This window comes from Coenobita brevimanus, chromosome 19, assembly GCF_032717465.1.
Source record: "Coenobita brevimanus isolate Jiangsu-jjx chromosome 19, ASM3271746v2, whole genome shotgun sequence".
In the NCBI taxonomy this organism is placed as follows: domain Eukaryota; kingdom Metazoa; phylum Arthropoda; class Malacostraca; order Decapoda; family Coenobitidae; genus Coenobita; species Coenobita brevimanus.
The window spans coordinates 28,740,027-28,766,332 of NC_136972.1; the positions used below are offsets into that span (position 1 = coordinate 28,740,027).

Below are 26,306 nucleotides of genomic sequence, written 5' to 3' on the forward strand. Positions count from 1 at the left end.
TAAAGCAATAGGTTATTATCAAATAAAATGCTTTATCACAGTACAGAACAGATTATTATGACATTCAGCTAAGAATGGTCTTCTCATTTGATTATATTATGGCAGTGTAACAGTGGTCATTGCCACCATATAACAAGAGTAAAATCAGAACAAGGATGAAGTACATACCATACTTGTATCAGTAATACATGGCTAGGTTAAAAAAAAAAAAAAAGTCATCTGACTTGAAAATCCCTATAAAAACACCATGAAATTACCGGTTTGCATAATAAAACAGGTAAAACTGTGCAGAAAAACTAAATTAAGTTGGAGGGGTTAGATATAGCCTTCTTAATCCTCTCAAGAACCATAAGTTTTCAATAAGTTTCTGGGATATAACAGAGCAAAGAGCCCAGCTATGGCTGCTTCTACACACATACAAAGAAAAACATTTCCATGGCCAAATTTTCCACCAAAAATTGGTTATATTGGCATAATTTGTATACTGGTACCTTCATCTTCACTGGTGTTTATACCATGAGATGAACAAATAAAACACACAAAACTGATGAATAAAATTACAGAAATGCAGTGATAATAAACTTGTTCAAGAGTAAAAATAGCTTAAAATAGCTTCCGAACATCATAGAGCAAAATTTTGCCTGCACTGAGCAAGAGCAAAGCGTATGTTTAGATGCCAAATTTCACGAGCTATCTCATGCTGTTTTTGGAATTTCGATGTGACCAATAGTTTTCTGGTAAATCATCAAAAACTTTAAAAATTTGCCCAAAATGTATGCTTCATCTTTTCTTATAGTATTATTGAACCTTTCACTAACATTCATGTAAATTATTTACAGCACATGTATGTAAATGATGTACACCCTCCCCTGTAACCCACCCAGGTTTGATGCACTTGCTACTAGAACTTAATTTTTGGTGAATATTTTTGTCTCAAATGATGGGAAGTTGCATCATTGGTTACTCTTCAGCCCAACACTCATATGACACAATTTGCATCATCGTTCACGAGAGTTAAACCCCTTCGTTACAAGAGGTACCGGTATTTTTTTTTTTTTTTTTTTTTAAGGTGAATTTGTAATCATTTTCCATTAAATTATCACATATTTGATGCTAAAGATAAGGTTTGTAGGTCTTATTTCATTTTTCTTGATATCTGTGTAGTTTGACTGGAGAGGTATTTAACAGAGGGGGGTGTGAGCTAGGAGCAGGGCAGTGAAATGGCGTTGGACAGGGTGACGTGGAAGCGATTTGTTTGTGGCCACCCCTTACAGGATTTAGGCATCTGGCAATAGATAGATCGATATTTCATTAGGGAGGAGGCATCTGTGTAGTTATTCCGGTCTTTTATTTTTGTTTGTATAGGTTCAATTATATTTTTTGCAGTTGCAGGTGACATATAAAGTATATGGTTTCTTATTTTTGTTCCTGCATTGCACATACCATTTTATTGTTATATTTTGTGTTAAATAGTTAACATATTTAGCTTACTTTTTTTTTTCTCTATTTTTGAATGTTAATATTCGATCCAATTCTGTATCTTATTTATCCAAATGAAGTACTTGCCATCCCTACGTGTCAAGTGGGGTTGGTGGAGGATTAGTGCCCCTCCCTGTAAAACAATTAACTCTAAGCCCTTGACCACCCCGTTTGGGATACATGGCGTCTGGCAATGAATGAATGAAAAGTACTTGCATTTATATGTCCATGTTCTCTGTTGTTAATTTGTTTGGCCACATGTCTGTATTTAATGAATTAACATTTTCTAATCTGTTGCTTTTGTTGTTTCAGATGAAGTCGACTATGGGAGACCAGCCTAAGATCATGGTGTTTAGGCCCACCTGGGATGAGTTCAAGGACTTCACGGCGTATATTAAATACATCGAGTCCCAGGGTGCTCACAAGGCTGGCCTAGCAAAGGTAATGACCCACCTGTCTTAAACCCTTAAGCTGGAGGAGTGTGAAAATATATGGATGCATGAAATGTGATACCATATATCTTAACACCTAAGGAGGTACCGGTAATTTAGTCTAATCAGGTGTCCATCTACCATTTGTTGGATGAGTAATAGAAATGAGTAGCTGCCAAGAGTTGCACATAGGAGAGGTAAGTGTGGTAACCTGCATGATATATGGCCTTTGTATCCCAGGCTAAATAACCTGTCAAAGACCAAAAGACATAAGGTATTGAAGTGAGCACCACAGTTAGGCACCTAATGGCTTTTTCCCTTGTTCATCAACCCCATGCTTAATCAAATATTACCTTTGCAATACAGAGAGCATTTACGAAACTGTCTTACTCCTCTGTGATGTATCTATGATGATAATTAAGAGAAAAAAAATCCAAATTGACTTTCGACCCTAGACCCACTAACACGACTATTTCCGCAGATCATCCCACCACCAGAGTGGTGTCCGAGGAAGGAAGGGTATGACCTGGACGGGCTTCAGATGACCATACCAGCACCCATATGTCAGGTGGTAACTGGTAAACAGGGTCTTTACCAGCAGATCAACATACAGAAGAAACCCATGACTGTGGTGGAATTCAGCAAGCTGGCTAATAGTGACAGGTGGGTGGCATTGAGTTATTGGAGAGAGAGACAGATGTTGAGTTTATTAAGCTCACTCATGTGGTTAAGTGAATGTGTTGGTGTTTGTGAAGTGGGATATGTATATTGAGAGAGTAGGCAGAGGTTCTTTAGATATGTGGAGGGAGAGTCAGAGCAATTGGATGAAGGGCTGTAAGGACCTGGAACTAGAAGGGGCAAAGTATGTATTATGTAGAGTGAAATGTATGCACAGTACTTAGTACGAGCCCTCCTTAGTTTGTCACTAGCCCTGGCAGATGTATTTTTAACTCATTGAATGAATTTGTAGAGTTTGAATTACTTGTCATTTGAGTAAAACTTGCTGGATAAAATTATTGTTCTTACAGATGCAAAGCTTAAGTGAATTTTTGTGTAAATGTATGATTGTTATTTCATGGAGCTGTACATCATGATTTGATTAACAGTAATTTGAATGCTATGTTCATGGTAAATCCAGGATGTTTACTTTTTTTTTTTTTTTTTTTTTTTTTTTATCCATACACAAGTGATAATGAAAATTGAAGGGAACAGCCAGATCAGCTTAATATAGTACTGGAGTTTTAAAAGGAATTTTTAATGTAGCTTACTGTGTACAGTACTATTGATAATAAATAATGTAAAAAGGGGAGAAGCATGTATAATGAGGACTTGTTACCTTGCTGAAAAAGAGAGTAGAACTAAGATTTTGAGGGTTGAGTGGAAGGGTAAGAGAAGAAGAGGCAAATAAAAAACAGTCTTAGGCCCGTATTCTTGATGGTTAAGGAAGCTCCCTGACACCTTTCCTTACTGATTACTTTTTGAATACAGCTGACTAATCTAGTTTTGTCATTATTTATGCAGAGTATGGTGATATTAGAATGACTCAGGTAATGCAGAAGTGGATGGCAAGGTGTAATAAACAAAATAAATTGCTTAGGAAGAGGTGTTAAGGAGCTTCCTTAACTGATGAGAATACAGGCCTAAGTGTGCTTAGAGGTAGTGCATGCAGACCAAGCAGAATGAAGATATTAACCAACTCATATGGATACAGTGATTATACCATGTATTTTGCAGGTATCGAACCCCAAAGCACTCCTCGTTTGAGGACTTGGAACGCAAATACTGGAAAAACATCACCTATGTGTCTCCCATCTATGGTGCTGATGTGTCTGGCAGCATCACTGACCCTGATGTTAAGGTGAGCAAGACAATAATGTGATAAAGCGAAGGAGGTAAAGAAAGCTATATCTGATCTCCAGTCTAAAAGTCTCTCTTAAACGGTTAAAAGTACATGAAGGTAGCATAAATATAATGATAATGTGCTTGCATTGAAGGGTAAAGTATAGTGTACAGAACTTAAGTAACACCTCTTTTCTTAGCTTTCCTTAGCAAAGTACCATTGTTTGGTACCATTGTTTTCACTTTAACTTTGCCGAAAATTGCCATCACTTTATTTTGATTGCTGAGTTTTAACAATAATTTAATACCGGTACATGAATACAGTGCTAGTCTTGAAGGAGTGCTATGGAAGAGATGTAGAGCCATTGTATAGTCTTTTCTGCTACCAAGATGTGTGAAATAGACTGTAAAGAGATGAAAATGTGGGCCAAGTTAAGGTGTATGAATTATAGCAGAAGCTAAATCAAGATCTCTGACTGAACAGGTAAAGAATGTGTCAGTAACACTCTCCCCCCCCCCCCCCCCTCAGGAGTGGAACATCAACAGCCTGGGATCAATCTTGGACTATGTCAATGAAGACTATGGTATCAGCATCGACGGCGTCAACACAGCCTACCTCTACTTTGGCATGTGGAAGACAACCTTTGCATGGCACACCGAGGATATGGACTTGTACAGGTCAGTCACTATACTTCTTTCACCATAACCTGACCAAAGTTTTGTCCTATAGTTCTTTCTTCTAAACTTGAAGAAGATTTTCATCATCTTGTATATTGTATGTCTCTGACAGTGACAGTACAATAACTCTACATCCTTTGCATCTCACTTCTTCACAGCACATTTTGTTCTAACTTGTGAAGAATCCATAATCCTTTTCAACTCAGGTGATGGCAGATTGTTGTCAGATTGAACTAAGGAAACTAGCCAGCCTCATAATTAAAGCTCGTCGGTTTTTATGCAACCACAACTTAATATTTGAAATGTGGAAGTGAGCCAGTTTCCTCAGATGAAAACCTTATTACAGTACTTTCAGTTTAACAGCCTAGACTTCATCCTTTTTAATTTCATGTAGCTCCGTGGCAGAAAGACTGATGACTACATGTTTTCCTTAGCACTTCTTTGTGATTAGCACCATGTTCTTGTAGCTATATATTGTTAAAACGGAACTTTCAGTATAGAGATTTCGTAATTTTAGGCCAGTTTAAAGTCAGATTAGTTGTCGTGTACAGTGGGATGCCCATGAAAGTGAGATCGAGTTTGTCATGAATGGGCAAGACTGAATGTAATATTGGAAGAGACATGGAAACAGTATGTGTAGTGATAGAGTGAAAGGGAAATGATGCAGGGAGCAAATATGTCTTCTCCAGCAACATTAACTCATCATTATCATTCTTGCTAAAACAATCACATTCACAAATTAACCTTAGTGTCCCCTTCAGTATCAGCTGCTGTCATGTGGAGGGACCCAGCAAATGCTATACTGTTTTTACTTACTGCTGCTGTTGTAGCCCCATGCTCAGTTGAATGTGAACCTGGTGGACTGCAAAATAAAGCTACTATTATCTTGCAGCCCACAATCATCCTCTCGTGGACTCGAGGGACGTTTGTAGTCACGCGGCTCCACTCCTTAGTTGTATTAGTGCTGCCACTTGAAGGCATCCTCTTTCCAGCACATTACTTATCATCATTATATCCATGAAGATAAAAGTTAATGCTTCTCCTCCCCACAGCATCAACTACCTTCACTTTGGCGCCCCCAAGACCTGGTATGCCATTCCTCCTGAGCATGGCAGACGGCTGGAGCGGCTGGCCAACGGATTCTTCCCCAACTCCTTCAAGGCGTGTCCGGCCTACCTCCGCCACAAGATGTCCCTCATATCACCACAGATCCTCAAGCAGTACTCCATCCCATTTGATAAGGTTAGTGCAAGTTAGTGATATGGTTGTGGGGGGTGGGAATGAAGATATATGAGAGGTAGACTAGGTGAGTGTGTGTGTGATGGAGGGGTAAAAGGGAGGGGATACCAAGGATGAAGTGGAAGGATTGGATAAAGAAAGAGGGTGGTGTATGTCGGAGGAAGGGCAGCCAGATTGTGGAGGAGAGGTGACATGGAGGTGATTTTGTTTGTGGCCATCTCTGGGATTAAGGCGTCTGGCAGTCGATATATGGCTAGATAAATCGATTTATGTCCAGTACTGTGATGGTTTAATAATCTGATGTTAGTTGAGGTGATATGTTTGTGGAAACCCCTTATGGGATGAAGGCATCTGGCAATAGATAGATTGATAGTTGAGGTGGTTGAGTGCTTTGCCCAATAATCCTGCCAAAAAGCATCCATTAGCAACTGTTTGAAGCTAGTCTGGTTTACCAGATGTGTAACATTTTGTCTGTAAACTTAAGTAAATAACTTCCAAAATTTTTTCTTTGCAAATCCCTTTTGAGCAGAGTGAAATAATCTAGAAGTAGCAAAAGTAAACTAAAATGATAAACCATGGTAGTGAATGGATTAACACAAGGTTCCTCCATTACAGATTACACAGGAGGCTGGCCACATAATGATCACCTTTCCATACGGTTACCATGCTGGGTTCAACCATGGGTTCAACTGCGCCGAGTCAACCAACTTTGCCATGGAGCGCTGGGTGGAGTATGGCAAGAGGGCCACACAGTGTCAGTGCAGGTGAGTCCACCATTCTGTTAGAGTTGTACAATTCATTCAGTCATTCATTCATCATCTAATCCTACTTTGCCCTATGAGGAGCGTAGGAGCCCGGGGCTAGGCAACTTGGTCCTGACGTTTAAGATGAGTGTGACCAGCCTCACTCATCACTGAGTGGCATTACATGAGCAGTAAACCCCAACCATCCCCTGGATATAAACCTGTACCGGCTCGGTCCAATTGGAGCATCGTTTTTACCCACTAAACCACGTGGTACAATTAAGAACAAAGATTTTCCTAATGTATTTTATGGATGTGGAAGAGGTGCAGATTGTCCTGGGAGGAAGGTAGAGTCCTGGAGGATTGGAAGTCAGGTATAATTATTCCCTTGTACAAAGGAAAAGGGGAAAAAGAAGTGTTTGGTAATCATAGGGGCATTTGTCTTCATAGTGTAATAGGAAAAGTGTATGGTAGGATACTTATTGACAAGAGTTAGCGAAATAACTGAGGAATTAGTTGGAGAAGAACAGGGAGGCTTTAGGAAGGGAAGAGGTTGTGTAGATCAGATATTCATTCTTAGATCTGTAGTGGAAAAGTTTCTAGAGAAGGGAAAGAAATTGTATACGGCCTTCATGGATTTGGAGAAAGCATTATTACAGGGTGGATAAACAAGGAGTGTGGAAAGTATTAAGAATATATGGAGTAGATGGGAAGTTGTTGAATGCTGTGAAGAGTATGTATGGTGGTGCTAAGGCTGCAGTGTGTGTGGATGGTGAACTGAGTGAATTTTTCTCTTTGAAGGTTGGATTGAAACAGGGATGTGTCATATCTCCATGGTTGTTCAATCTGTACATGGATGGGGTAATAAAAGAGATACAAGGTGGGGCAGTGGATGTTGGAGTGGCCCTAGTGAGAGAGGGTACTGTTTGGAAACCCCCTGTACTCTTGTTTGCCAGTGATACCGGTACTGTGTTGTTAAGTGAAGACGAAGGGGAGCTGCAAGGCTTGGTGGATGAGTTTGGGAGTGTGTGTAAGAAACGGAATCTAAAGGTGAATGTAAGGAAGAGTAAAGTTATGGTCTTTGTCTTTGAGAGAACTGAAGTCAGTGAATGTACAGTGAGGTTGGATGGTGAGGAAATGGAAAATGTGAGTACATTTAAGTACTTTGGGAGTGTGATGAGTAAGGATGGAAGTTTGGAGGGTGAAGTGCTTGAAAGGGTACAACAAGGAAGAAAGGTTGCTGGCTCCTTGAAAGCAGCGATAAGAAACAGGGAAGTGAGCATGGAAGTGAAAAAGTTACTACAGTACATGACAGTATTGTGATACCAACTCTAACGTATGGAAGTGAAGTTTGGATGTTGTTGGAAGGACACAAGTCAAGAGTGAGAGCAGTGGAAATGAGTTATTTAAGAGGAGCCTGTGGAGTCACATGGAGAGACAGGCTGATGAATGAGGATATAAAGGAGCGTTGTGGTGTGGATGTGATAGGAAGCGTTAGGAGGAACACACTGAGGTGGTTTGGCCATGTGAAGAGGATGGATGGTGAGAGACTGACGAGAAGAGTGCATGTGAGTGAGGTGAAGGAGGGGAGAGGGAGGGGGAGGCCAAGGATGAGATGGAGGGGTGGAGTGGAGAGGTATAGGCTATGAGAGAGGGGGGTGTGAGTTGGGAGCAGGGCAGTGAAATGGCGGGGGACAGGGTGACGTGGAGGCGATTTGTTTGTGGCCACCCCATACGGGATTAAGGTGTCTGGCAATAGATAGATAGATAGATTTTATTTCACTTCTGGTTGTTTTCTTCAGCTGGCTAATATTCCCAGGCTGAGAGAGGCTTGGTATGTCTCTTCACTTCAGCATACTTTCCTCTGCTGGCTACTATTCCTAAGTTGAGAGGGGTTTGATATGTGTCTGTACCCATAAATGACTATGGAAAGAAAGTGACACATCCTAAGTGCAGGAGATGGAAAGGAATAGTAGGCCAGCTTGTGTCCCTGATTTTACAGCCCCATAAGTTCCATCAGTAATACAAAGTTGTGGCTGTGAGATCAGAAAAGATCATAATGTAAGTGATTTTACAGTATGATGATGGAGTTAGAAAGTCCTTGGTAATAATGTGCAGAGAGTGTTCTTTCAATAGTATGCTGGTACGTGAATGCATGTTGGCAGGGTAGTGAAAGGGGTATGTGTGAATGAATTTGAAGATGAGAGGATCCTTGGTAGCCCAAGAAGCAGGTAGATGGACTATATAAGAATATGAGGTTTGGAAATATAGTATACTACAAGGTTTGGGAATTAATGGGATCGAGTTGGTTGGATGAATTATGTACAGAGTACAATGCGGCAAGGGTTTGGAACCTCATTTTAACATGATTGTCAGATGCTGTGATTAACTTTACTGGGTAAAATAAAGTGCACATTATGAAGAAAAGTACAGGATGGCCTGAGGGTTATGCTTGTGAATTGGATCTAGGAATCTGGAGGCTTGAATGTTGTGGCCCATTTCACAGGGCATGTGTATTATTTTCCCACTTTTATGTTTCTTTCCCAGTTTTAGGGTCATGCCTCACCCCATATTAATGTGGGAATAAGACTTGTTGACATGTCAGATTTTTTACCAGTATAGCCTAAAGGGGCTTTGTACTAAAAATATAAACTCTTTCAGAGGTGACATGGTGAAGATCTCTATGGACACATTTGTCAAGCGTTTCCAGCCAGAACGGTATGAATTGTGGTTGGCGGGTAAGGATGTTGGGCCACACCCAGAGGACCCAACACGCTCCTCAGCCGCTGCACAACCTTCACTCAATGATGTGCTTTGCAACAAGAAGTATGTGGGGTAGTTAAGAGTGTATAGATGCATGATTAATTTTTTTATGATGTCACTGGTAACTAGTTATTTTGTTTGGATGTGTTGAGAGGATGGATCAGGGGAGTTGGGTGAAGAGCTGTAGAATTATTGAGGTACTGGGCCATTGCTAGAGGGATAGACTGCTGTAAAGAAGATATTGGTAAGATGGTGAGTATTGAGGTATTACTAGCGAACAGGCACGGACACTTCTGTCAGGTGAAAGCATGGGGTCCATGCTGTGTGGAAACAGATGTAAGTCTAAAGCCCAGAATGACATGACGAATTATTGCTTTTCTGTTAACATTATTTTCACCTCCATTTATGTACCCATCTATCTATTGCCAGATGCCTTAATCCCATAAGGGTTGGCCACAAACAGATTGCCTCCATGTCACCCTGTCCCCCTCTGTTTCACTTCCTTCCCCCCAGCTCACATCCTGCTCTCTCATATACCTCTCCACTCCATCCCTCCATCTCATCCTCAGCCTCTCCCTTCCTCTCCCCCTCCCCCTCCACCTCACTCATATACACTTCTCTCGTTAGTCTCTCGTTCTCCATCCTCTCCAAGTGGCCAAACCACCTCGGTGTATTTCTCCCAACACTATTGCATCCACATCGACACAACAATGCTCCTTCACTTCCTCATTTATCAGTCTGTCTCTCCATGTAACTCCACATGCTCCTATCAGATAACTCATTTCCACTGTTTTCACTCTGGACTTGTGTCCTTCCAAGGTCCAAGCTTCACTTCCATTTGGTAGTTGGTATCACAATACTGTCATCAGCGAGTTTTTTTTTTTTACTTTCGTGCTCACTTCCCTATTTCTTATCACTGCTTTTTAACCCCTTAACCCCGGGTGACGACATATGTCGTCATTACGTAAAAAGTCCCTCACCCCGGGTGACGACATATGTCGTCCAAACAAATTTCAAAATACCCGGGCATTGGAGTGACGGGATCACGTTGTCACACGATGTTGCCACCCTCACTGTTTCCATATACCACCACCCACGCAGCCATGCTTGCCACAGTCAGTCACCCTTTGACCATAGATAAGTGAACATATCACGCTGTTGCTTTCCCAGCCCACGACTCCCACCGCGCCACTTTCGACTGACGAACCTGGCCCCTCAACTTCAACCTCTTATAAAAAGCTGGAGGTTAGTACTTTCATTTGACACCTATTTTTTTTATCATTTGACACCTAGTTTTTTATTCTAGGTTAAGTATTTTTTTTTTTTTTTTTTTTTTTTGTGAATTTTTTAAAAGTACGAAAATTTTGGCGATTATGCCCGGGTGAGCGGGAAGGCGGGCGAAAATATGCCCGGGGTTAAAGGGTTAAAGAACCAGCAACCTTTCTTCCTTGTTTTACCCCTTCAATCACTTCATCCTCCAAGCTTCTGTCCTTACTCATCACTTTACCCAAGTACTTAAATGCACTCACATTTTCCATTTTCTCCTCATCCAACCTCACTGTACATTCAGTGACTTAAATTCTCTGGAAGGCCACAGCTTTACTCTTCCTTACATTTACCTTTAGATTGTTTCATACACGCTCCCAAACTCATTCACCAAGCCTTGCAATTCCCCTCCATCTTCACAAATACAGTATCATCTGCAAACAACAGGTCAGGAATTTTCCAAACGCTGCCCTCTCTCATTAGGGACGCTGCAACATCTGCTGCCCCGTCTTGTATCTCTTTTTATAACCCCATGCATATACAGATTGAATAACCATGGAGACATGACACATCCCAGTTTCAATCCAACATTCAGATAGAAAAATTCACTCAGTTCACTATCCACATGCACAGCATTCTTAGCACCCTCATTCATACTCTTCATGACACTCAACAGCTTCCCATTTACTCCATACTGGTATATTCGTAATACTTTCCACGTTCCTTGTCTGTCTGTGCTGTCACATGCTTTCTCCAAATCCATGAAGGCCACATACAACTTTCCCTTCTCTAGAAACTTCCACTAAAGACCTATGGATGAATATCTGATCTACACAGCCTCTTCCCTTCCTAAAATCTCTTTGTTCTTCTCCAGCTAATTCTTGTGTTATTTCCCAAACTTCTTCACTACCTGTCCTCTCATATGCTTTGCCTGTTACACTCAGGAGACAAATGCTTCTCCATTTATATGAACTGAAATTTTCTTCAGCAGTTGTCAGCTTAGTTTCTCATATTTAGACGATTTTCCTCTTTTAATGTGTTCCTCTTCCTTTTTTTTTTTATTCCTGTAGTATCAGCTGATATATTTCTTGAGTTACTGTCTTCCTTTTATGTGTCTCCCACTGAGGCGTGTGTGTTTCTTTTGTATTACCAACAGTTTTCCACTGATGTCTTTAGCCCCATTAATATCCATTGATGTTCTGTCTTTTTCTGTTGTGCTGCTCTCAGGTTCTGCCCTTTCCTCCCCTCCATCCTTCTTTCCTTCCATCCTCTTCTGTCTTTCCTTCATTCTTTCCTTGTCCTTCTGCCTACGGGTGACTTTACACTCCTGCTTCTCTCTTTCTTTCCTTCATTCTTTCCTCTTCCTTCTGCCTGTGGGTGACTTTACACTGAGTGACAAGCCAAATGGTTTCCTGTACACCAGGAAACCATTTACTATGCTGGGTGGTAACCATATAACCAAATTTTGGCGCCTGGTGATTTAGTTGGTAATTATTGCGCTCCAATCGGATTGAGCCGGTGAAGATTTATATCCAAGGGGTGATTGGGGTTGATTGCTCATGTAATGCCACTCAGGGATGAGTGAGGCTGGTCACCCTCATCTTAAACATCGGGACCAACTGCCTAGCCCTGAGCTCCTACGTTCCTCATGGGCCAATGTAGGATTGGATGATGAATGGATGGCTTCTATCTTCTGCTGAATTACCCCTCTTCCGGTGCTTTCAGTTGTTTTGTATTGGTTAATATTTTCTGTTCCTATTTTCTTTTACTACACATGACATTGTCATAAATCATCTCTGACACTTAGCTTCCATCAGGGGGCCAGCCAACAGGACAGTAATGTGAGTTCATATTTTAACACTGAAACTATCAGGTGATTTTTATTCAAGGTGGGAGAGACATCTGGTAGTAAAGTGTTATTCAGGGTAGGAAAGATGTTTGGTAGTAGGGACAGTTCATTGAAAGCATCATTTTACTGAGAGACTTAATTCACACACCCAATTTTTACAATACAGACACTCCCCCAACATAAATTCCAGATTTATGGGAGCACTGAGACAAGTGACAACATTTCGTCCATCCACTGGGCTCACACCTACTCCATCCAGGGACCACATCACCAACTTAAACAGCAGTATCAACATACCTGATGCCTCATTAGATCATTGAAGGTGACACTGACAAAGCAATCATTAGTATAGCTTATTTTGACTCCATCATATCTTTAATTTGCCACCATGTATTCATTTCCTACTTTCCTTAGCTTTTCCTCTCCACGTTTCTATCCTCAGTCTCATATCCTGCATTTGTTCTGCAATGTTATCTATCTGCCAGAACTGCTGACTCTCATTCCATCATTCTATCCCAGTTGGTTATCAAGTATTCATTTCCTTAACTTTTTCTCCCAATGTCTCTGTTCTCGGTTATCAAGTATTCATTTCCTTAACTTTTTCTCCCAATGTGTCTGTTCTTGTTATCCTTCCGTAGTTTTATCCCCCCATCTTTGCCAGTCTTCTTCCTCCTATCCAGCATTTACTTTTTAACATTATCCTTACCACCTCAGATGTAGGCCTCCATTCCATCTGATCCAAATTCTGGCCCAGCTGCAGACGTTGATTCCATTCCAGTTTGTGTTGTAGCCTTTGTTTACAGGCATTCGCTGTTATTAGTCACTACCAACACAAAATGCAACTCATAAAAACAGTCCACTATGCCCAGATGTATGCTTCTCATTCCAGTGTCCCAGGTAAACAAGACATCTTTACAAAACATCTTCAGCCGTCTTTTCTTTTAACCTTGTAACTCAGTTCATTTACTTATTTTAATTTATACATTTATTTATTTATTTTTTCTTAACCCTACCCAGTACTACTCATGTCTTTCTCTAGTAAGTCAAATTAATGATGATGATTTTTTTATTTATTTATTCACCTTGTTATTCCAGCCATACATTGCTCATCCAAACCAGCGATGATGTACTTATTTGTTTGTTTATTTATTTACGTATTATATATATGCAGCTCATTCCATTATCTCAGGTAAGTCAAACATCACAAAATCTTCAGTCCACATCCGTGCATGGCTGAGATGGTGGTGGTGGGAAGCTGATCCTTTCTCTGCTGTGGATGCTCCTAGGGATTTCATTCAGGCAAAGGGCCATAGTTAATGTGGCTTTGGAGATTTCATAACACCTTTCCTTTAGCTATTTATTCCAACTCAGTATCTTCATATATGTTACTGATTCAGCTTGTTGATATGAAAGTGATATAAATAATGTGCAAGAGGGTCTTAAAACCTCTTTATAAGTGATGTATTCTGCACATTACAACTCCATATCCTCTTATATGTTACCAGTACTGATACAAAATGTTTATATAAAAGTAATTACAGTGTTAAGGTGTAATATGCGAAATAAATAGTTATGGAGGAGGTGTTATGAAGCCTTTTATGCTGCGTGGAATATACTGTTCCAGTGACACAAGACTTGTTCAAAATTGAGATTTGAAAATTAACGATTAATTTTTACTTTATTCATTTTTGATTATCATTATTATTTGTTTAATAAGACTGATATGGCAGTTTGTTAAGCTGATTGAAGTCCTGGCTGTGAAATAGCTGATTTACATTCTTTATGGTTGGCTTTTAAATAAATGTTTGCATGATTTTCTTTGCATGCATTACTTTAACCCCTTACGTCCAGTGACATACATAATTTATTATTGCTGTTTTAAAGCATTTGTGTTGAGATTTGGGGACATTCTTTTAACAGGAAAGGTCTGACATAACCTTATTTTACGTATTTACTGTAACTGGACTTGGCTTAGTCTAACAAAATAGCCTGATGATAGCAAGATTGAAACTAGAAAAAGCATCATGATAGTGGGGGTCTTAAAAAACGAAAGATACCAATGACGCTAAACCCTCCAGTCCATCACTGTACTTTTTATATTATTCCTGCTTTCTCCAGGTGAGTTTGGCTGAGGAGAGAATTTTTGAACTGGGAGGATAAACTTTTTAACCGAATGGGTTAGATACAGCCATCATTAGTCCATTTCCTTCAAGAAGTTATCCCTTAGTTTAATAAAATTGCTCATAAATGGCAATTGTATAATGAAAAATGTCATTGGACTGAAGAGGCTAATGCTTAAACATGCAGTACAAATTAGGTTTTGGGATTGAAGTCATGAATATGCCAAGTGTAGAAATGACATGAGCAGACTTTAACACCCCTTAACCTTAAAGACCATGAGAGTGTCAGTATTTGGCTTTGGCATATTCATTGTTGTCAGTCCCAGGCACCCCATGTTGTGTATAGTACAAGTAGTAAAATGTGCTATAGCGTTCCCAGTAACCAAGCTTTGATGTTTTTGCTTTAATTAATTTGGTGTGAGTTGAGTATGTTGGTATAAATATCATGCTTGTACTGTGTTTTACATTCTGTAAATTAGTCTGTTTTTTAATAGCTGTTTTACACATTTTCACTGCATTTGCTTGAGCTGATCACCATCAGTCTGCTGACATAATATATACGTGTTTTCTACTGAAGCTGTCAAAAGTGCCCTTTTTGGATTGATTCCTCCATTCCCACAAGCATGCCCATAAACTCCCATCATAACTGCTTGTGCTTCTGTACCTCTTATTGCCTGTTGATGCAAGGCATGTAAGAAGATGGATGGGTTTGTTGTTTTGTGCTGGTTTGGTTGCATGTTGCTTGTATACTAACTTCCCTTCCCTTCATCCCCACCCCTACCAGGCAGAGTTCCAGGATCAGGCCTAGAGGCAGTACTAGGGGCAGGAGAGGAGGGTTGGGAGGGGGGGAAGAAGATGGGAAAGAAGGTGGTTGGGAGGAGGAAACAAGGGGAGATATGGCAGGGGCAAAAAGTGTGAGTGTATCATGGTGGGAGGATGAACTGAGGAATGCTGCCATGGGGCTGGACGCAGTTGCCACCCAGCACCTTGCCATGGTCCCTGCCAACACCCCACGCCCCATTACACCCACCCCAATTACCCCACCACACCCTGCATACCTCCCCTTCACAAAGCAGTTGGATGAGGCACTGGAGGGGATTCGCACTCAGGAGAGAGGGTCTGTTTCCTCCACTGTGTCCTCCAAGACCCCTTCTGTTCCCGCACCCTCTTTCTACCCCCTTCCCACACCCTCCCTAGAGCCCAGGCCCCAGGTGGGATACTACTGCAGTCGTTGTGATACCCTGGTGCCTAAGGAGAGGTACCTCATTCACCTCGGCAACCATAACAGCAACAAGATCCCCACCAAGCACTACTGTTCCCTGTGCAAGAAGTTCTACTGCTCTCTCACCAGCCTCAAACGGCACAACAGGAGAAAGCATAGCAACTCTGATACCCAAGGACTTTCGGAACATAAGATTGATGAGGCAGGAACCATAAAATCCCCCCTCATCTGCTCCCCACCTAGTGACTATGGCACTCTAAGCCCAGCATCACTTCTCCCAGATTCCCCCGCTCCTCCTCTCTCCTCTCCCCTCCCACCCTCTGCCTCCCCTCATAGCCAGGCATCATCACATACTAATCAATCAGGATCATCATCTTCATCCTTCACTTTCACCGTCCCCCAGTCACTTTCTTCCCCCACGTTCAGCATCTCTTCATCAGCCTCCACTTTCACTATCCCTCGGTCATTTTCTTCACCTGCTGTCGCCATTTCACAGTTCTCTCTCTCTCCCGTCCCAGTCTCTCTTCCACACCATTCCAATTGCTCGAGTTCCACGTCATTAGAGATGATTGATCCAGATGTTCTTGCCCTGGCTGAGTCATGCATTAACCCATGTCTCCAAGGCTCTATGATCACAACCTCAACAGACCCTGATCTGGGAACCTGCGTATCTATTACTGAAAACTGCGATGTAGAGCCAAATGTAAACAGGAGTGTAGAGCCAAAGAATAAGTTGAATTTTAACAGTGAGGTAAAGTTGGCTGTAAATGAGGCAAAGCCATATGCCAGCAGTGAGTTGAAACTGAATGTAAACAGTCTGAACAACAAGATAGATCCAAATGCAAACTGCAGAAAAGAGCCACATGCAAACAGCAAGATAGAGCTGAGTGCAGACAGCAAGATAGAGTCAAGTGTAAACAAAGAGGTAGAGCTGGACATTAAAATCTGGACAAACACTGTGGACACATTCACCCCACCTCGCAGTAAAACCATAGACCTAGCCACAGACGAGCTGGAGGACCCATACCTTACTCTATGTCATGGCCAGGAGCCACTCGACCTCAGTTGCCAGAGCAGCATAGGCCTCTCTGACTATTCTTTAGCATCCATGAAAGATATTGAAGGTGACATTATTGAGCTGTGTGAAGAGGCCTGCTCACTGAGATTTGAGATTAAGTCAGAGGTGCAGAGAGATTTGTGTGCAAGAAAGACAGCACATGATGCAGCAGTGGTGAGTGAAAATACCTTCCGGAATGCAGATGTCATTGATTACATTCAGTCTAGCCAGCCACTATACTCACAAAAGCAGGTTGACACTGAAGAGGGTGATAAAGCAATTGTGGATGCCCAGGACGATCACAGAACACGTATGAATGCCCAGAGTGATAGCAAAACAACTCGCAGTGCCTGGTGTGAGAGTGGAACAAGCGAGAATGCCCAGGATGAGAGTGGAACTAGTGAGAGTGCCCAGGGTGAGAGTGGAACAAGTGAGAATGCCCAGGGTGAGAATGGAACAAGTGAGAATGCCCAGGCTGAGAGTGGAACAAGTGGGAATGCCCAGGGTGAGAGTGGAACATGTGAGAATGCCCAGGGTGAGAGTGGAACAAGTGAGAATGCCCAGGGTGAGAATGGAACAAGTGAGAATGCCCAGGGTGAGAGTGGAACAAGTCTGAATGCCCAGGGTGAGAGTGAAACAAGTGGGAATGCCCAGGGTGAGAGTGGAACAAGTTTGAATGCCAAGTGTAATGAGGGAACAAGTCTCAGACAAATATACATGGACATGCTGTTGGACGTGCAGGATGTAAGTTATGAACCGAAGCCAGAGTTGTCAATAACTGCTTGTGAAGGCCCCAGTGACCTGTTAGAGACGTCATCCCCAGCCACGTACACCACCCTGACTACCCTGCCTTTTGAAACACGAAACTGGGACAAGTATTTCAAGCATGATTGCACTGGACAGTTGTGTGGACTTTGCGGCCTCCTGTGGCAATACGTGCGGCCAGAGGTGGAAGGACAGAACAGTGACACAGACTTGGATTCTGTGGATATGGACATTGCCTCACCTTGCTCCACCTCAATCACAGAGTCAGCCACAGAGGAAGAGTCACTCATGCATTCCTCTGACACAGACATTGAGGAAACCAGACAGAGACCAGAACATAGAGAACCCACACATTCTTGTTACACCAGCATAGGAGAATGCAAGAGAAAAGGATCAGAATGTGGTGAGCAGTATTATGACACAAACACAGTCAGTGGAACATATGTTTTTGACTCGTCCATCAGACAGAAGTCAAAATGCAGTGAACAGCACAGTAAAACAGATGCTTACACCCATAAACTCAGCGAGATTTTGGACATCGACACAGAGCAATCCGTCATCCAGAGACAGAAACACGGAGAACAGTACTGTGATACCACCCGGGATGCTTACACTCACATGCTGAGTGACATGAACTGCAGCAGGAGTTACAGCCATGGAAATGCAAAGCCTGTAGGTAGTGTTATAGATAAGAAGGCAACCAGCACCCAGGATTCGCACACTTTTGGCATGATCCAGGAACTCAGCGAGACAAACCGCACTTACTATAACCAAGATGATAAGCGAACAAATGTCTTCAAGATTGAGAAGCCAGCTAACATAATTAGTAATGCCTACAGGCTTCAGAATACATCAGCAGTGAAGTCATCTAACATCCACAACCTTCCAGATGTGTCAGCAGTGAGGCCAACTGGCATGACTCGTGATGTCTCCAAGTTTCAAAATATGTCAGCATTTGGTGGCCGTGATTGTGGTAGTGTGCAGAAGAGTCATCGCACATCATATAGTGCTGATGTTAATTTCAACATTGGATTGGATAATAAACCAAAAATAACAAAGATGAGAATTCCAGCAAATACCAAAACAGTATATTATAATGACTATGCACTAAAGGTGAATGATAACTTACCTCACGTATTTAGAGGACAGAAACAAACGGTGGCCCCAGATCAGTATGGTACTGTCCTTAATGCTCAACAGACTGTGACCCACACCTATCAGTCTTTTGGCATTGGTGGTAGAGAAGAACCACTTGCTGTTGGTACCAGTAGCAGGTTTGGGTGTACAGAGACAGCTATTGGCACTGGGAGTAAAGTTGGATGTATGGATGCTGCCTTTGGTGCTGACAGCAGAGTGGAGTATACACAGACAGGTTTTGGCACCAGTTGCAGAGTAGGGAGGCATGCACAAACAACTGTTGGCACTGGTAAGAAAGTTGGATGCATACAGACAGCTGTGGGCAGCAGTAGTAGTATTGGGTGTATACAGACAGCCTTTGGTACCAGTAGTAGACTTGGGTGCACACAGACAACCCCCAAAACTAATATCACTAGCTTGAAGCAGTCAAGTGATAGTCAGGCGAGCTGGAAAGATGATGAGGTCTATACACTCGAGCGAGTTACCCATACTGCTTCCACCCCCCTGCAGCAAAGGAAGAGGCCTTCCCAGGTGATTTTACGTGAGCCTTCTCACCTCCTCAGTAAGCGTCGAATCCCTGACAAGTCCATAATGGCAACTGAAACTCTCTTTCTTAACTCCAGCAAGAGACAAATCCCAGAAACTCCAGTTCCTAGCCCCTTGAGGAGGCAAACCCCCCAAATTCCTAATCCTAGCCCTTATAAGAGACAGTCCACTGTAAAGCATCAAAACGTAACTCCTAGAGAACAGCGAATAGAAGTGACAGGAAATGGGGTGTGGCTGTTAAAAAAATCAAAACTGAAGAGAATTAGTAAGAAAGTGAAGGCAAACCTTGAAACTCCAATGCCAAGTGAACAGAGGCTTGGTAACATGCCAAGTAGTGCATTGGCATTTTCCAAACTAGAATCAAAAGGAAACATCTTTAAGGGAGCCAGAGTTATTGTTAAACAAATGTTACCGGGTAAACAGAGGCTTGGTGAACCTTCAGCAGGTCGTGTGGGGATGTTAGATGAATCGGGAATAAAGACAGCAGCTGCTACGGAGCCCACAATTAAAGCTGTAACAACAGTTCCTGGCAAGCAAAGGGTAGCTGACAATCTGAGTGTAGTACGGATGCTACAGGAGCCAAGAATGAAGGCAAATAGTACCATGGAAGCTCACAGTAAAACTGAAACTGCAGCTCCAAGTGAGCAGAGACTAGGTAGTGTATCTGGAGCTGGGATTGTAAGCAGACCAGAACTTCCCAGACCCCAGTCAACTGCCACCTATAGCAAACAGGTTATAGGTGAGACTTCAGGTGGAGGTTGGGTGTTGGGTGGACCAGAACTAAAAAGAACCACCGAGGTAGCAGGACCATTGTGTGAACCAATACGAAGCAGAATGACATCTGAGGAAGCCACAATAAACTCTCCTGCAGTGATGCCAAGCCAACAGACCAAGGAGACATCAAAAAAGTGGGTTTTAAGCAAAGTGAGACATCCAAAATCTGAACCATTAATTGCACCAGGACATCCAAAATCCACTCCTTTGAACGGACCAAGAAACCTAATACCCAAACCTTCAGATGGACCAGGTCATCCTAGACCCAAACCTGTAAATGCACCGCGACCTGAACTGACCATTGACTCAGCCAGATTCCAGCCTAACTGCTGGCCGCTGGTTATAGTGGTGCCACCATTCATTCCATTCCCCAGGGCTACACAGGTGTGCCCTCAGTGGGTCTTTCCCTCGGTAACCCCCTTGCCATCCCAGGACCCTAAGTAGTTTTGTAGGTGACAGAGGAGGCATTGTAGCACCTATTTTGTAAAGAGTTATTCAGCTCATTACACCTCAACCTCATTGTGTTGTTTTAGTATTGCAAACTGTCAGTATTAAGATAATGAAAATGTTATACAGAAGAATGATAAGTGTAATATGTAAAATACAGTGTTAAAGAAGAGTTGCTTTGAACCCTCCCGGGTCACTCAAAATATGGTACTATTACTTGCCTCTGTGAAGGAGTCAAGAGTAAGTTAAATCTTTAATTATTTACTTTGGTTTTTTATCAGCATATGGATTTAAATATAAGAATTGTCTATTTTTTTTATGTTATTAATATGATAGTATACATCAGAAATGTTGTTAATTTGTTGTTGTTCAGTGTTAGAATATTTTGTTTTTGATACCGGTGTTTTTGAGCAGTCGCATGCTTATTAATTAACTCCTTGGTTCTGGGGGAGGTCTTTTAAACTTTACTTTTGCTGTTACCAAGCAGTCTCATTCAGCTTGGGAAAGGTGTCTCTCGTTGAAGGGGATTTATTGATGCTAGGTCAGAACCTACCAATTTGAAAAGTCTCTCTTTAGTTGCATAAAATTAACAGGAAGTGACAATATGAAATTTTAAAAATCATCCCTGGTCTGAGTGAGTTAAACATTTGATATAGTGTTCTGGTGCCTTTTTATGAGCGTTATTCAGGCCCATATTCGTTGCTGCAGCTATCACCATTTATGCTTGTGTCTGGCATTTGAGTGGGCCACATGTCTGCTCACGCATTCATTCATGCATGGAAGTGTTTGGTCTCATTTATTTCTCCATCCATTAGTCTTCAGTCCCATCTGTGTTCCTAATCATCAGACCCGTTGTGTTTTTTCACTCAGATCTCGCACAGCACTCACCCAGTTCTATCCTTTTTTGCCAGCACTGTCCACTCACCCCCCACCCTCAGTTATACACTCGCCCTCCCTCCTTTCCTCCGTTCCTGCCAGCTCCTTGTCCCCTGGTGGTACATGGAGAAACCAGGTATGGTATGTCAGCATCCTTCATGAATGTTACTGGGCACTTAGCATGAACACTCACAAGAAGCTGATTTCCTCTGTGTAATGAAGCTGAAGGGCTCCCACACTCATAATTTAACTCTGTAGTGGCCTAAAATCCTTCGTAGTGTCCCAAGGCATCACAGACATTAGAATCTACTTGTTTAAAATGTATTTTGAAATTATTTAAGAGCAAATTTTGTTAACTTATTCCCAAGTACACCTTAAACTAGTGTGTTTTTTTATGGTTTACTCACCTGTGAGGAAACAGAAACAGCAGACTTGATTACCATGAAAAACATGCGTCTGCTGTGCTGTTTTGTATTAGCAGCCTCCTGAGAATGAAGACTTCATAACATATGCTTTATTTCAAATTTATGACCAAAAATAAGTTCATTGATTATTTTTTTGTCATTTAGATATTTGTTTCTGGAAAATTATAAATTTGTCAAACTGAATTTTTTACAATACTGTATTCTAAATGTCCACTGTGTACTTTCTGTTATTTATATAGGTTGCAGAGAAAGAAAGGGAGGCAGAGGAAAGATTTAGGAAGCAGAGAGATGGTATGGGGCACAAGAGCTTAAGAGTAAATGCAGATAAAAGTGATGGTATCTAGGGCTGGTAATGGTACTGTCAGAGGAGAGGGAAAGTAGCCATTTGCAATTTGCCACAAGGACGTGGGAAGTAATTCTGTCTTGTGCAATGTTTGTGATAAGTGGGTGCATAAGAGATGTACATTAGTGGTATTAGAGGTAGACAGCGAGGTAATGCTGATTTCATGTGTGCGGTGTGTTGGGGAGAGCATGTGGAGATTGCCAAGCGTGAAAGGATTGAACTTGTTGGGGAGTCTTTTGAGTGTGTGGAAAAGTTTTGTTAATTGGGAGATATGGTATGTGCTGGAGGTGGGGTTGGAGCTAGCTCTGTGGCTAGAGTGAGGAGTGGTTGGAAGAAGTTCAGGGAGCTGTTGCCTCTCTTTACAGTGAGAGGGCTGTTCCTCCGTGTTAAGGGATCTTTTTATGTGGCAAGTGTTAGGAGTGTAATGCTGTATGTTTCTGAGACCTGGTCAGTAAAGGAAGAGGATATTCGCAGGCTCTGACATACAGAAATGGCAATGATTAGGTGGATGTGCAATGCGTTCCTGAGTTTGAGATCTGGTGGGACTAGGTTTATGATGGAAGAGTTGAGAGGTAAGTTGGGACTGGAGTGTATTGGTGTTATGATGAGGAGAGGTAGGTTGAGGTGGTTTGGGCATTTGGAGAGGATGGGGGATGATAATTGGACGCAGAAAGTGAGAAGTTTTAGTGCTAGGGGTAGGGTTGCGAGAGGTTGACCGAAAAAGACCTGGGACGAGGTCATTGGATGTGACCTCAGGGATAAGGGACTGAATAGGGAAGCTACCAGAGATTGAACAGCATGGAGAGCCGCCATCAGGTGACCAAGGCCGACGCATGCAAGCATGTTGGAGCCTTCAAAAATGAAACAAAAAATGATAATGATAAAGAAAATGGTTAATTTATATAGTTTATACTAGTGATTTGAATAGTTTAATTTGTGCCTTACTTTATTTTTGTGTCTGTGGAGGAAGTTTTCAATTTGGTGTCAGTGGCTTTAGTTGTCCATTTGATGTGTGTGAAGGCTGCTGATTTGAAAGAATGGTCAATATCGGTTTTAATTTGTTTCTGGAATTGTATACCAGTGTGATTTAAAGTCTTTTGGTAGTCAGACAGTCCTGTTGAGTTCAGAGTAGGCTTTTTGCAAAATTACTGTACATTGAGACAACTAGTCTTGTGGTAACTCAAAAAAAATGTATGTCCTGAAAAGGTTATGGCTGAGCACGTCAGAGCTTTATTTATTTGTTTTATTTTTTTCAATCATCAAAGAAATTGCAAGCAAATAGATATTATAATTTGTTGCTTTCCATACAATAATTGTGCAGGATCAGTGTTATTATTATTCATTGTCATTCATTCAATATTATTATTATTATTATTATTTTTATTTATTATTATTATTACAATGGTTGATGCAGGTGCTTACCATCCACTCACTCAATGTAGTGCTGCTCTCGGGTGCCAGTCCTTTCCTCTCTTCCCTCTTTCCATCCTTCCTCTTCTGTCTTTCCTTCATTCTTTCCTGTTTCTTCTGCCTATGGGTGACTTTACGCTTCCTCTTCTGTCTCTCTTTCCTTCAGTCTTTCCTCTTCCTTCTGCCTGTGGGTGACTACACTTAGTGACAAGCCAAATGGTTTCCTGTACATCAAGAAACCATTCACTACGCTGGGTGGTAACCATATAACCAAATTATGGCACCTGGTGGTTTAGTGGATTATTAAGGTGCTCCAATTGGATTGAGCCTGTATAGGTTTATATCCAAGGGGTGGTTGGGTTTATTGCTCATGTAATACCACTCTAGGATGAGTGAGGCTAGTCACTCTCTTCTTAAAATATCAGGACCAACTTGCCTGGTCCCAGGCTTCTACACTCCTCATGGGGCAACACAGGATTGGATGATGGATGGATTACTATTATTATTATTATTATTATTATTCATCCATCCATCCACCATCCAATCCTACATTGCCCCATAAGGAGCGTAGGAGCCTGGGGTTAGGCAGTTGGTCCCGACATTCAAGATGAGAGTGAAGCGTTGTTATTATTATTATTATTATTATTACTATTACTATTATACTGTGAGTCTCTCTCTCTCTCTCTCTCTCTCTCTCTCTCTCTCGCACACACACACACACACACACACACACACACACACAGACACACACAGACACACACACAGACACACACACAGACACACACACACACAGACACACACACACAGACACACACACACACACAGACACACACACACACAGACACACACACACACAGACACACACACACACACACACACACACACACACACACACACACACACACACACAGAGTGTAAGGGTTGCATAGCCTTGAAAATCCTTTGAGCACTAGAGGTTTCTATCTATCTGTCTATCTATCTATCTGTCTATTGCCAGACGCCTCAATCCCGTTTGGGGTGGCCACAAACAAATCGCCTCTAAGTCACCCTGTCCCCCGCCATTTCACTGCCCTGCTCCCAACTCACACACCCCTCTCTCATATACCTCTCCACCCCATCCCTCCTTCTCATCCTCGGCCTCCCCCTCCCTGTTCCCCCCTCCACCTCACTCACATACACTCTCTTCGTCAGTCTTTCACCCTCCATCCTCTCCACATGGCCAAACCACCTCAGTGTGTTCCTCATAACGCTTCCTATCACATCCACATCCACACCACAATGCTCCTTTATATCCTCATTTGTCAGCCTGTCTCTCCATGTGACTCCACAGGCTCGTCTTAAATAACTCATTTCCACTGCTCTCACTCTTGACTTGTGTCCTTCCAACAACGTCCAAGCTTCACTTCCATACCTCCAAATGTTTTTAAACAAAAAACATGTGGAAGTAGCAAGTATGTGATAGAAAAGTACATTCTCAGAGTAAAAGGGCCAATACCATCTTTTACCCAGCCTGCCATTAATTGGGAGTTTCGGTGGCGTCATTGTCATGTAGATATCACTTGGTATGCTGTGGATAAGTTCTCCTCCCTCAGTTCCCTCACTTTCTGCACCCTGCCTAACCCCCATTCTTTGGTGGAAAAAATAGTTATGATGATGTATGTAGGTTAGGATGATGGTGATGATTATGATGAATTAGGTGAGAATCAGTGATGATAATTAAATAGGCTAGAATAATAATGAAGATGGAGGATTTCTGCACGTTATGCTTTCTTGTTCCCATTGTTTTATGTTTTTTGTCCAGTGATATAATTAATATCTGTTATAGGTTGATGTTCCTCACTTTATGGTGGTGTATCACCCAATTATAATTTCTTTAATAAAATTAGTCCTATTTATTCCTCCTACCACTACACCTTACATAGTGGGGTGTACCAGTAGCAAACTGAAATTGTCTGGAGGGAGCAATAGATTTCAGGAGCTATACCTTAAGAGTCAAGTTTCTCTGCAGTCAGTACTTAAGTTTAAATACCAGTTACACATGATCCACAGTAAATTTTCTTTCAATTTAAGAAAGGAGTGTTTGTTTTCATATAGCCCTAAACCATGAGCTAAGATCGTGTGTATCACTTTTTTATTTTTATTTTTTTAATTTTTTTCTGCACACACTCCACACATGAAGTGAAGAATGCATATATTACAGGTCAGTTTTGTGCCATATAATGAAGTAAGGAAAAAAAAAAAAAATCTGATTATCCTTATTAAACTTTTATTTTGTGTTTTGGTGTTTTGCTATTCTCAAGTAATTTTTGTGAGTGTGTGTCAGCCATTTTAACTCTTGTTTCTTTAGTGTATGTTCAGTAAAATTGAGTGGTAGCTGAAGTAAAATGCAGGGATTGATACTTGGCCATGATTGATACAGTACTCTAGACAGTTACATCCTTTTTTTGCCACAGTGGGTGTCCTTGATGACTATAGGAGTCTGGTATAAGCTGGAATCAAGTACAGTGTAATGGTAATGTAGCCAAATGGTCAAAGCAGAGGTTGTGAAGGTGTATCCAAACCCGAAATATCCAAGTCATTTGTGAAACCCATTGTGAGGGTGCAGCATGTTTGGCTCCTCTGCCTTGCTTTTGGATATGCTTTGTTACATGGCATGCAGACTAACCGCAGCTAATGTGTTCAGCTTGTCTACAATTGACTGTTTGAAATTTGAAGGCTGGTATGCATATTCACCCTCCTGTGATTAAAAGAGATGACTGACATAACCTACTTCATCCTCCATTGCCCTCCTTTACCTTTCCCACCTGTAACATATCCAATTTTTCATCAGCTGTCCCACTCCGGCAAATGCTGTATAAAAGATTGTCAAATTAGGGGCTTTCATACACTTTGCCCTC

At 41.7% G+C, this 26,306-nt stretch overlaps 1 protein-coding gene across 1 annotated transcript in view; it reads left to right on the plus strand.

Annotated features, from left to right (window-relative positions):
* Positions 1-1,803: 1,803 nt before the first annotated feature.
* LOC145391733 (uncharacterized) overlaps positions 1,804-26,306 on the plus strand; it is a 34,105-nt gene continuing 9,602 nt past the window's right edge. Inside the window, exons 1-7 of the mRNA XM_080266268.1 lie at positions 1,804-1,920; positions 2,392-2,573; positions 3,645-3,768; positions 4,279-4,427; positions 5,480-5,669; positions 6,282-6,430; positions 9,071-9,235. Coding sequence (XP_080122394.1) covers positions 1,804-1,920; positions 2,392-2,573; positions 3,645-3,768; positions 4,279-4,427; positions 5,480-5,669; positions 6,282-6,430; positions 9,071-9,235 — 1,076 coding nt within the window. The remainder of the gene's footprint in view (positions 1,921-2,391; positions 2,574-3,644; positions 3,769-4,278; positions 4,428-5,479; positions 5,670-6,281; positions 6,431-9,070; positions 9,236-26,306) is intronic.